Consider the following 13,730-nt stretch of genomic DNA (forward strand, 5'->3'; position numbering starts at 1 on the left):
ATGTTTGAAACCTCAGAAATGTCCCCAGCATTACTGAAGTGGGATAATCCACCACTGAAAAACTTTTTGGTGTTCGGTCGAAGCAGGAATCGAACGCACGACCTTGTGTATGCAAGGCGGGCATGCTAACTATTGCACCACGGTGGCTCGCACTGTTGAAATTTTGTCAAAATTTTATGACCTATAGAAAATTTTGTCAAAATTGTATGTCCTATAGAAAATTTTGTCAAAATTTTATTTCTATAAAAATGTTTGTCAAAATTTTATTTCTATATACACCCAGAAAAAGTGTCTTCGAAACTAAAGGTAAAAATGTTCATCAATTTAGTTTAGCCATTTTATTTCCATTCAGTAAAATTTTTGTGTGAAATAATAAAATTTAATTGTTTCAGTAAAAAAATCCTAAACTGAAAGCAGTTAGGAATAGTTCATTAACTAGAATAAGGCATGGAATTTTACTAATACTGTTTTCTTCGCTGGGTATAAGAATTTACTACTGAACTAGAAAATTTTATTCACTGATAACAAAGCATTCGTAAAAATAAACAAAAACCGAACAAAAACCACGTTTCCTCAAATTTAGTAAAATTTCTTATAAAATGATAATTCTGACTTCCTTTATTATAGAAAGTTTATCATACATACGAATAACACTTAGCATAGAAAAATATTTTAGTTCATTCGTACTAAGAAGTATTCAATCCTTTCAAAACTTAAGGAAAAACACTTGTTAGAATATAGGAAAATTTCCTACATTTCTTTTATCTACGTGTAATCGATACCTGTCATCGATGTAATCGATATGCTTGCGCGTGGGTTGTTTTTTTAGTTGGAATCGCGTTGTTATGGTATACGGAGGGATTGTTAAAAAAATAATATAGTAAAATAATATAATAAAAAATATCTAAAATATTTGTTATTTTAAAATAGTGAGAAAATTTTTCGTTTTTTTTTTTAAATTGGTTTATAAAAAAGAAATCACCAGGAGAATAACAACCCCTTCATTCGACTTCATTTTGGAATCTTCAATTATCAGGTAATATTCAGTGACGCTAACCTTTTGTGAAAAAATTGGTTAAGGATTTTTTTGTTTAAAATTGGTTTAGGGGTTTTTTTGTTTATATTTGTAGGTATTGAAATTGTAAAAGGTGGACAAAATTGCTAGGCAGAAACTTATTCAAAGTGAAAGGCACTAGAAGAAGAAAAAAAAATGTGTTTTAATATTTCAAGGCCAGTCGATGCTGTTGATTCTTAATAAATATATTTAATATATTAATAAAACATGTCTTTTATTGAAGAAAACATTGCTTATATAAATACATAAAATTGTATTTAAAAATAAAGATAAGCAGTTCTAAATTTGAAGTAAGATTTGTCGAAATGAATGAAAAAAGTTCAATAAAATCATTCCATATATGAATTCAATTCAGTTAAATTTTTTCATTCTGTAGTATATTGGTACATAACATAAATATAGGAAAATGTTAGCTAATATATGGAATGCATTCTACCTAATTTCTACGAAAATCATATCGTTCAAACAAATAAAAACGTTTTTGGCGCTATACGAAGTTCAACTTTCTTCACAATGAGTTCATTTTAATTTAAAGAAGGGGTAATTTTTCCGGATGAAAGAATGTTTGTAAAATTTATTTGGGCAAAGCCCTATAGACTGCAAGATGGTTGGATGGACGCAAGTTTCGGAATTACCACATTCCTCATCAGCATCCTCTACTTGCAGCAAAACTATCAACCAATTATCAGAATAAATTCAGGCAGTTCACTAAACCCAAAAGAGACAAGTGTGGTTCTCTTTTGGGTTTAGTGAACCTTCCGAAAAAAGGTTTTACATGATAGCCGGCTTTTGCCGAAATAAATTCGTACAAACATATCTCTTTTCCTTTGCCACCGTCAAATCATCGATTTGAGTGCAGTTGGCTGGGTTTATTTTGAGCGTTGGTTAAGCTACACTAGTAGTTTAGTCAATGTATGGTTTTAAGCTGAAATCAAAAACAACAACAATGATTAAAGGAAAAAACCAACAATAACAAAACAAAACGAACAGAAACTTTTGTCAAAATTTTATTTCCATAGAATATTTTTCCGAAATTTTGTTTCCAAAGAAAATTTTGCCAAAATTTTATTTCTATAGAAATTTTTGGCAAAATTGTATGTCCTATAGAAAATTTTGTCAACATTTTATGTCCTATAAAAAATGTTGTTAAAATTTTATGTCCTATAGAAAATTTTGTTAAAATTGTATGTCCTTTAGAAAAATTTTGTCAAAATTTTATGTTCTATAGAAAAATTTTGTCAAAATTTTATGTCCTATAGAAAATTTTGTCAATATTTCATGTCCTATAGAACATGTTGTCAAAATTTTATTTTTATAGAAAATTTTGTCAAAATTTTATATATAGAATATTTTGCCAATTTTTTTTTGCATAGAAAATGTTATCAAAACTTTATTTCCATAGAAAGTTTTATAAAATTTTACTTCTATAGAAAATTTGTGAAGTACCTTAGTTGGAGATGAATACTTTGCAAAAATTACCAAATCATCAAGAATTCTACCAATATACCAAACAGTAAAAAATCTACCATTGTTGGTAGAATTCTAGCAACCGTGGTTGTTATTCTGCTAGAGTTTTCTTTATATCATGTTGGTGTGTAGTTTATTTATAATCACGCATATTGATAGACTCATAGAGTTTTGTTATTGATTTTCAACTTCCAAATAAAAACCGAAAAATTTACTCATTAATTTAAAACCAAAAATTATTAATATATTTTAGTTGTATTTTTCGAAATAATACGGACACAATTTTTTTTTCACAATAACTAGATTTTTTGCAATGCTCCGTATCCCATCAAAACCAACGACGATTTCGTTTATATCAAGCGCTGTTCTTTTCATAAAAAGGAATGGAAGTATGGCACACCTTGGTTTTATGGTAAAAATTAAATATAGTGCTACACACAAAAAAAATCTGATTCAATCACGAAATTACTTGATCCAATTAATTTTTTAATATAAATTTATCAATCACAGTGTTAATTGGGCATAGGAAAATAATTGATTATAAAATCAAATGATATGATTTGAAAATTTCAATTATTGATTCAATTAAACTTGATTGCAAAAAAAAACAATTAATTTTTTAATCGATTCCATCAAAAATTTAATTGGTGTTGATGGGAGAGTTCAGTCAGTTTTTAAATTAAATTATTAAATTAATTTGTTAATTGCAACATGAAAATATTTTGACTCATTTTCTTATCTAACATTATGTTCCTAGTTTGATTAAAAAAATTATTGTATCAATTGATTTTTTAATTAAAGACGTAACTATTATCAGTTATTCAGTATATACCATATGTTGAGGACAACAACAGGTTGGCTGATAAGTCCCCGGTCTAACAAAGAAAAACACATTTTTTTGTTGTCAAAATTCGTTTTTATTATTCAACATAGTTCCCTATAAGAGCGATACAACGATTATAACGACCTTCCAATTTTTTGATACCATTTTGGTAGTACTCCTTCGGTTTTGCCTCAAAATAGGCCTCAGTTTCGGCGATCACCTCTTCATTGAGGTCTGAGAAAAAGAAAAAGTCGCTGGGGCCAGATCTGGTGAATACGGTGGGTGGGGAAGCAATTCTAAGCCCAATTCATGAATTTTTGCCATCGTTCTCAATGACTTATGGCACGGTGCGTTGTCTTGGACAGCGGTTCATCGGTCGCTGTCCACTCAGCCGACTGTCGATTGGACTCAGGAGTGTAGTGATGGAGCCATGTTTCATCCATTGTCACATATCGACGGAAAAACTCGGGTGTATTACGAGTTAACAGCTGCAAACACCGCTCAGAATCATCAACACGTTGTTGCTTTTGGTCAAATGTGAGCTCGCGCGGCACCCATTTTGCACAGAGCTTCTGCATATCCATATATTGATGAATGATATGACCAACATGTTCCTTTGATATCTTTAAGACCTCTGCTATCTCGATCAACTTCATTTTACGGTCATTCAAAATCAGATTTTTCGGGCGTCCACTGCGTTCACCGTCCTCCGTGCTCATTTCACCACGCTTGAATTTTGCATACCAATCAATTATTGTTGATTTCCCTGGGACAGAGTCCGGAAACTCATTATCAAGCCAAATTTTTGCTTCCACCGTATTTTTTCTCTTCAGAAAACAGTATTTTATCAAAACACGAAATTCCTTTTTTCCTTTTTTTCACAATAACAAAATTTGCTTCACAAAAGACGCTCTATCTCACAAACTAATTGACTTACAGATGTCAAATTTTGACACGAATCATTTGAAGGTTGGTACTATACAAAAATAATATGCATTTAATACTAGCGACGCCATCTATGTGTCAGACCGGGGACTTATCAGCCAACCTGTTATGCCACTTGTTTGGAGATTTTAGCAGGATAATGACTCGAAACACTCATTAAAGTTGGTGAGTGAATGGTTTCGGGATCATAATTCGAACGTTGTTGAGTGGCCAAGTCAGTCTACCGACCTCAATCCCATTGAAAACTTTTGGGGGCGAACTCAAGACACAACTCTCTAAGCTTCCCTGCAGCTACAAACAACAATTGTGGGAAAATATTCAAAAAGTATGGTATAATATACTGATAGAGATTTGCCGTAAGTTAATTTCATCCATGCTTAAGAGAATTGAAGCTGTCCTTAAAAATCTCGGTGAATATACAGGATATTAACGACCTGGTTTGCTGACTATTACAAACAATAACTTTCATGAACAAATTCTTATATTATTTTCATGTTTTTTCATATACACATATTTTACTGTCCACATAAAATTCGACGAATTTGTTGAATTTACTTTATTTTAAGTTATTATTTAGTTCTATCTGAATTCTAAACTAATTTTCAAATAAGCTGAGTACTATGTTCAGTTTTCAAGCTGAAAACCAGTTATTTTCACGGTTACTTTTTTAATTAATTAATATAGAAATATAAAATTATTTGCAATCAATTCCTTGGATCTTTTCCTTCCATTATTTGGTAAGACTCGATCAAAATATAATCGTCTTCATACATATTTTTGTACTTTTAGTTTAGTGTTTTGGTGAAAAACCCGAACATAGTACTCACCTATACACGAAATATGTTTACTTTATAAATTAATCCAAAATATTCAATTCGTTTAAAAAAATACTTACACCTATTTTTCTGTCCACATGTGTGTGTAAAATTATATTATTTCCGTTTTCAATTGTATTTGGTACATCATTTGAAAAAAAGAACCGACTAAATCTTTCTGAATTTGTTTTCACATCCTGTAAAACAAACAACGTTTATCACCAAAAGTGTTTTCCTTCCAAACAAATGTTCTTACAGCGAAAAGCAAATGGTCAACGTTGGTAGTTGTTGTTGGTGACTTGTTTTTATTTGACAAACGTTGACGTCTACATATTTCCAAAATTTCATATTTGTTATTTTGAGATATGATTGTAGGGTATTATCTAGTTGGTATGCTATGCATATTGCTATCTGATTACGCCTTACAGAAAACTTTTCGCAAATATTTCTTGTGCCAATAATAAAGCGATAAAATGTAAGGCTATTTAGTCAGTTTATTTTCTCTAACAATGGCTAATGTGCGCCAATCATTATACCTTGGAATTTTGCTTCTTTTGGCATTTACCCAGTTGTCCCATACTATATCGCAAAAAAGTGAAACCAAGCCTAGAGGTCGGGTTGTTGGTGGTACCGATGCTGCTGTCAACAGTGCTCCATACATAGTGTCATTCCAACAAAATGGCGTTCATTACTGTGCTGGAAGCATATTGAATGCAAATTGGATCCTTACTGCAGCCCATTGTCTTAGCTCCTCAACTCAGGCAATGAGTACTACCCTGGTGGCTGGAAGCAATAATGTAGGAACCAATAATAATGTAGGAACCACTCAGACACGTTCCATTGACTATTTTGTCGTAAACGATCTATATCTGGGAGGAACATCACCTTACGACATTGGCTTAGTCTACACCAAAACTGTCTTTCAATGGTCAGACGCTGTAGCAGCTATCACTTTGCCCTCAAGTGGTGTCGTACCCACTGGCAATGCTAATCTCTATGGCTGGGGTAGTGTTTCAACAACGACTACTGCCTCATATCCTACAGTGCTGCAAGTTGCAACAGTCCCCATAATATCCTTGGATACCTGTGAAAGTGCTCTCGGTACCGACGTTCATACAACAAACCTCTGTACTGGTCCCTTAACAGGCGGTGTTGGCATTTGTACTTCAGATTCCGGTGGCCCATTAGTACAACAAGTAAATAATGTCAATGTCCTGATTGGAATTGTGTCTTGGGGCAAATTACCTTGCGGTCAATCCAATTCACCCTCTGTCTATGTCCAGGTTTCTTCTTTCATCTCATGGATCGCCCAAAATCAAGTCGTTCCGTCGTCGTTGCGTTAACAATAATCATATTTGTTTGTTATAATGGTTAGCATAATGAACGAAATGACTTATTTTAAAATTAATAAACATTATTATTATCTGAAGATAAGCCTAGTGTTATTATGCGCAAAGTATACAACGCCTCGTTATCGTTTCATTTTATTTGGCAGGGAGTTAATCGCAGCATATTTTGCTCAATTCTCATATAGGTATAGCTTTACCAGGGTAGCCAAATTTGTTTCAAGAGCATAATGTTACACTAATAATTCTCGGAGAAAAAACATGGTTGTGGGAAACATGTTACATAAGTTTCTCTTTGTGCACACAAAAAAATATTTCTTTCCACCCAAACGAAATTTAGACTAATGACCAGGTTAATCTTTTACTTTTCGTTGCAAGGAAGTTTGAAATGAAACATTCACAACCGGCCAAACTTCCGTTCTCTAAATAAACATGGTAACAAAGAAGAAACAAATATTTATTCTAGCGACAGTCCATTCATTTTATGGTTTTCAAGCATACAAAAGCATTTTGATGTATTGCATTCAGAAATAAAGTCATTCGTTATAGACTTCAAACCTGCTTTATATTTGGCTGGAAAACCACGCGGCTATCGTTAGAGCGCTCCAGCATTTAAATGTGCAAAAGTGGCTAGTTATGGAATTTGGGTTTCTCTGAGAACGAAGCCATTCCAAATTGAACAGTTAGTGAAGAAACAAATTGATCGGATTTCGATTGATTGACTTCGATAGTAATGGAGTGGACTGCCATAACGGCTGATGTTAGCTCCCTGCTCGTATTCATCGACCAATAAATGCCGAATATTTTTTTGGAAAATGTCCTAAAGAATGCAGATCATTCCAACAGGACTCAGCACGCGTCAAGCAAGAATCATAAGCGTAGGGGGCCTCTTGGGGGGGGGGGGGGAGTTTTTGTGATAAGCATTGAATTGGTGTGAAAACAATTTAGTCTGTAACTCCAAAAAAAAAAATGTTTTGGAATTTTCTGGCTAATTGCATCTTTCTTTATATCTTTCTCACTTCCTCATAACAAACATTTTAGAAGCAAATATGCGATTTAAAAATGTATTAAATTTACCTTTCATCCAGACGGAGAATTGATCAGCGGACCGTATAATTTGTAAACAAACACATGTAATACTTAACATATTGTCATCGACACAGAAATATCGGTATATCCATTAACGCTGAAATCCAAGTTCCATTTATAGTACAGAAGTCGATTTAAACCAAATGAAGCACTATAGTTGATCCCTTTTTTACAAATGATGCTCCAAGTATAACTTCTAGAAACAGAAATTCGACATTGCATTTTTAAAGAGCTAAAGGAAAACATTTCAAGAAAGAAAAAACAACAACAAAATTCAGAAATGCATGACTTTTTTATACCCTCCACCATAGGATGGGGGTATATTAACTTTGTCATTCCGTTTGTAACACATCGAAATATTGCTCTAAGACCCCATAAAGTATATATATTCTGGGTCGAGGTGAAATTCTGAGTCGATCTGAGCATGTCCGTCCGTCCGTCCGTCTGTTGAAATCACGCTAACTTTCGAACGAAACAAGCTATCGACTTGAAACTTGGCACAAGTAGTTGTTATTGATGTAGGTCGGATGGTATTGCAAATGGGCCATATCGGTCCACTTTTACGTATAGCCCCCATATAAACGGACCCCCATATTTGGCTTTCAGACCCTCTAAGAGAAGAAAATTTCATCCTATCCGGCTGAAATTTGGTATATGGTGTTGGTATATGGTATCTAACAACCATGCAAAAATTGGTCCACATCGGTCCATAATTATATATAGCCCCCATATAAACCAATCCCCCGATTTGGCTTTCGGAGCCTCTAAGAGAAACAAATTTCACCCGATCCGGCTGAAATTTGGTATATGGTGTTGGTGAATGGACTCTAACAACCATGCAAAAATTGGTCCACATCGGTCCATAATTATATATAGCCCCCATATAAACCGATCCACAAATTTGATCTCAGGAGCCTCGTGGAAGAGCAAAATTCAACCGATTCGGTTGAAATTTGGTATGTGGTGTTAATATATGGCCTCAAACACCCATGCAAAAATTGGTCGAAATCGGTCCATTAATATATATGTAGCTCCCAAACACATATATACTCACATAGATATATGCTCGCACTACTACAACAACAATAACAATGACAATAGACAATGAGATGAAATGGCAATGCAAAATAACAAAGCAAAGGGGTTGTTATACACTCAAAAAAAGTGAACTCTCTATTTCACTAAAGCCAATTTAACTTTCGTTTAGTTCATGGAATTATTATGTTTGGAGAAAGTTTCCTCTACTCTAATAATTTTTTGTGTACGTTAGTTAAATTAACTAAAACCGAGGATAAAAATATACACAAATGAAGGATAAAGATTAACTAAATTCGTGTCTTCCAAAAAATAGTTCAATATTTCTTTAAATTTGTAAATTTTACTACAAATGCGTTCATCATGAACTTCGTATGTCACTAAAGACATTCTTGCAATTTTGAACTCCAATTTGTTCCTTCAAACTACACAATTTTCTTTAACAAGTGAAAAAAACTTAATTATGTCTAATAAATTTTCTTGAATTTGTCGAAAAATATTTACTTATTTTTATGACATCGGCGTGATGCCTGCGTTTGTTATACTGTTTAGTTAAAATTTTCTAAAAATGTTCAAAATTTTCTAAAATTAACCGACATTTTTCTTCCTGGTGGGTTTTTTCAGTGTACTATGAGAGTAAGAACTAACATTTCGATATGAAAATAAGCAAACAAAAAGAAAATAAAAGAAATTTAGGAAAGTACCAGAAAATGAATAGATGATTCCAACAAGTGATAAGGAAATTTTATCGCTACAATTTGAAATTTGAAATTAACGGAAACTAATTTAAATAAACTTAAATCTATAATTATCAAATTCGTAACACTGCCTCCCGCTTAAGCCTGTTCGTCCCGAACAGGCACAGAACCTGTTCCGTAAGGAGCCAATCGTTCCAGATGTACAACTTTCATCTTTGGTCTAGGGCTGTCGTCCTTCTGAATCCGGTATACAACATCAGGGCTGTTTTCTTTTTGCACTGGATATGCTAAGCCGTGAAGGACTAAAAGAAAACAGAGTACTCGTTTATCCAGGACATCTCAAAAAATATGCAACACTGTCATCAGCTGTTTAAAAACAATCACAGAAAAGAAGTGAAATCTTGCATTTTTATTGTATAAAATGCTCCAATTAGTAATAAATATTTACTGCTGCGATTATTTATGATACTGTACCTCTTTGAATTTCATGTTTTTCGATAAATTAGTCACAATAAATTGCTATTGTGAAACAAAGAAGCATCACTTTATCAAAATACAATCTGGCAACATCGGCGCGACTTGCACTGATGAGATGTTCTGGATAGAACACCAGTGCAACGATGTTCTGGATAGCTCATACAAATGTTGCATCCAGTGCAAAAAGAAAACAGCCCTATCATTGATCTTCTTGATGACTTCGTATGGGCCTTCCCACTGTGTTTGCAGTTTAGGACACAATCCTTTCTTTCGTTGCGGGTTAAATAGCAGAACCAATTCTTCTTCTTGGAAGCCCTCAGTATTTACAGAACGATCGTTTTCTCTATTCAACCGTCGAACGGAACGGACGTGTTTTTCAATAGCGGATAAACTCATCGTAATAGGTACCTACTACGAATTTCAAGTGTGGTGGGATATTAAGCCACCATGCAGCGAAATTCCAAGTCATCCACTGGGTTGCTAACTTCAGGGCCCAGTGGACGGGTATCGACTGGGGTTATAAATCTGGGCAATGACCAAGAGTTAGGCCCAATTAGTCGACCTGTAGACGGGTCGACAGGTGGCGACACTCTGACAAGTCGAACTTTTTCTAAGGTAACGACATCAAAAGGAGGTAATCCCTCACGAAAGAGATTCAAGGAACGCAGAAATGCTTTGTTTATCCTAAAGAAGTTAGGATCAGTCGACCCAAGCACGCTGTCGGCTAAACAAAGCGATTCCTTAAAATGGGCTCAAGGAATTCTTGAGACTGGAAAAAGGGAACGATCGCCGGATGAGCTGCCATCCTCCAAAAGGGATCAAAGATCGTTTGCCTCAGTTGCTAAAGATAGCCTTGTGATGGCTATCATTAATAAAGGAGCATTGGACGGTATGGTTCCAAAGCAAAAATGGGGGGAAATTGAGAATGCTCTGTCTGTCGTCTACTCACAGGTGCTGGAAAAGTTTCCCGGCCCAGATCCTCGACACCAAGAGGCTGGTTGGTATCAAGGACGATTTAAGCTAGTCGCATTTGAGGACCAGAGGTCTATAGAATGTTTTAAAGCTGCTCTGATACTAATTGGTGAAGTTTGGGAAGGAGCTGCTCTAGAGTTAGTCGAGAAGAAAGACATACCGGCTAGACCTAGAGCACATGCCTGGATACCTGCAAACCCTTCTGACCCTGAATCTATTTTAAATAGACTGAAACGATGCAATCCAGATCTTCCAACAGCTGATTGGAAGGTTGGCCGTTTGGATGAAGTGGATGGACCAAGACGGCATGCAGTGTTTATATTGAACACTCAGTCTTTGCCACATCTGGCAAAGTCCCAGGGCCGTGTATGTTATGGCTTTCATTATATCCAAATGAAGGTGTATAAAAACGATCAGCTAAAGGATTCAGAAATGGACAAGCCCCTGTCTGAATCAGAAGTAAGCGGATCCTCTTGCGAAGTCGAGGGAGATACCAAAGTTGAAGACATGGATAGATACCGTATGCGTGAGGAGGCTTCTATTGCCTCAGAACTCACCAAAGTCGAACCTATGGTTATTGCGAGAGTCACCGATATCTCTGAAGAGGACATTCTTGATGACTCGATTGAAGCGGCTGATGTGACGGTTGTTGAAAATCTCGATGGTCCTACGGATCCTCCAGATAAATCTTCATCATTGTAAGGCTGCATGTGCTGCCTTAAAAGTTCTCCTGATGAAAGGGGACATAGACATAGTTCTTATTCAAGAACCATATGTTTATAGAAACAAAATATGTGAATTAAGTACTCCGGGGTTCAAACTATTGCAGTATACTGGTAATGATGTAATTCGAGCCTGTATAATTGCTAAAAACGAGCTTAACTTGTTTCTGCTTCCTTCAATGTGCAATGCAGACACTGTCGTTGCCAATTTAGAAATAGCCAAATGCAAATATTGGGTATCTTCGGTCTATATGGGACATGACAGGGAGATGCCTCCATGTGCCGTTAAGACCTTAGTTGAGGAGTCACTGAAAACAAAGACGAAACTCATTATGGGATGCGATGCGAATGCGCATCATAGTATTTGGGGAAGTAGTGATACTAATGCAAGGGGAGAGTCGCTAATAGAGTTTATTTTGCGTACTAATCTGGTAGTTTGCAACAAGGGAGATGCCCCAACCTTTGTCACTAAAAACAGGCAAGAGGTTTTGGACATCACCTTGGCCTCGCAAGAACTGAATGAAATGATATCTGAGTGGCAGGTTTTAAGTGAACACAGCTTCTCAGATCATCGCTACATCAGTTTCAAATTTGATGTTCATATCACCAAGACCATATTTTCGCCAAATGTTAGGAAAGCTGACTGGAATAGGTATAGGGAATCGTTCAATATGATGATACCGGAAATAACAGAGACAAATATGAGAAATGTGCAAGATATCGAACACGCAGTGGAGCGGATTACTAAGGCCTTCAACATCTCACTGAAAGCTGCATGCCCTAGAGGAAAGCCAAGGGGGAAACATCGACCACCATGGTGGTCTACGGAATTAAGTAATATGAGGAAATCCTGCAGGAAGCTCTTTAACAAGGCAAAGTCCACCAGAGCCCCTGAGGACTGGGACGCTTACAAGAGGAATCTGAGAGGATACAAGCGAGAACTGAGAAAGGCTCAGCATAACTCTTGGAATGACTATTGCAGCAGTATTGAGAATACGTCCGAGGCTTCCAGACTACGGAAAGTTCTAGCATCCACCAACTCCGCTCCAGGTTTCATTAAAACATCGGAGGGAAATTGGACAACGTCCAGTGAGGAGACGCTGGAGGTACTATTGGACACACATTTTCCTGGAAATCAGACGGTTGAACCATGTACTGGCGGTGCCACAGTTGCTCAGCGGTCGTTTCCTGTCGAGGAAATTGTATCGGAAACTAGAATAAGATGGGCGCTAAATAGCTTTGGACCATTCAAATCCCCCGGACCTGATGGAATTACTCCGGCGGAATTACAAGCTGTAATTGACAAAATTATCCCCTGGTTGTCAGTGATATATAAAGGATGTATCAACTTATCATACATCCCAGGAAAGTGGAGGGAAACAAAAGTCGTTTTCATACCTAAAGCGGGAAAAGCCTCTCACTCGAGGGCGAAGGATTTCCGACCAATCAGCTTATCCTCATTCCTACTTAAGACTCTGGAGAGGATGATAGATATTTATCTTAGAACTAGCATCGATTCAACGTTGTTCTCGAAAGGACAGCATGCATACTCGAAGGGCAGGTCTACTGAGACCGCACTACATGAGCTAGTCAGCTTTATTGAAAGCTCACTATCTGTCAAAGAATACACAATCGTGGCGTTTCTAGACATCGAAGGGGCGTTCAATAATGTCCATCCGAGCTCGATATTAAATGGACTGACAACTCTGAATGTTGATCCATGTATACTCAGGCTGTTAGACGAACTGCTAATGAAGAGACGTATTTCAGCCACACTAGGACAAGCAAACATACAAAGGTATGTGAACAGAGGCACTCCCCAAGGAGGAGTTCTATCACCTCTTCTTTGGAATGTTGCTATAAATAGCCTTCTGGTTACTCTAGAAAAAGAAAGGATAAAAGTGGTGGCATACGCAGATGATGTGGCTCTGGCAGTCAGGGGAAAATTCCCATCCACAATCAGAGATATTATTCAGAGGGCCCTCCGGATGACTGAGAAATGGGCGAAAGACAATGGTCTTGGGGTAAATCCTGCAAAGACAGAATTAGTCATGTACTGCAACGATCGCAAAACTCCCACGGTTAGGCCTATTTCCTTAGGGGGTATTGAAATTCCCTTTGGTGAATGTGCAAAATACCTTGGCGTTATTTTGGACAGGAAGCTGAACTTTAAGCTTAATATTGAAGAAAGGGCGAGAAAGGCAACTGTAGCTTTGTACTCGTGCAAAAAGGCAATAGGAAAAAAGTGGGGACTGAAACCAAAAAT

General features: G+C 36.2%; 1 protein-coding gene and 1 long non-coding RNA gene across 2 annotated transcripts in view; one reads left to right on the top strand and one right to left on the bottom strand.

Moving 5' to 3' along the window:
* Positions 1 to 13,730, bottom strand: part of LOC142226179 (uncharacterized) — a 248,939-nt gene that overhangs the window by 43,533 nt on the left and 191,676 nt on the right. The window lies entirely within an intron of this gene.
* LOC142226155 (lectizyme-like) lies at positions 5,597 to 6,559 on the top strand. Its single transcript, XM_075296044.1, has one exon. The coding sequence runs from the start codon at positions 5,635 to 5,637 to the stop codon at positions 6,466 to 6,468; it is 834 nt and encodes a 277-aa protein (XP_075152159.1). The 5' UTR covers positions 5,597 to 5,634; the 3' UTR covers positions 6,469 to 6,559.

Source organism: Haematobia irritans, chromosome 2 (genome assembly GCF_050003625.1).
Source record: "Haematobia irritans isolate KBUSLIRL chromosome 2, ASM5000362v1, whole genome shotgun sequence".
Lineage (NCBI taxonomy): Eukaryota > Metazoa > Arthropoda > Insecta > Diptera > Muscidae > Haematobia > Haematobia irritans.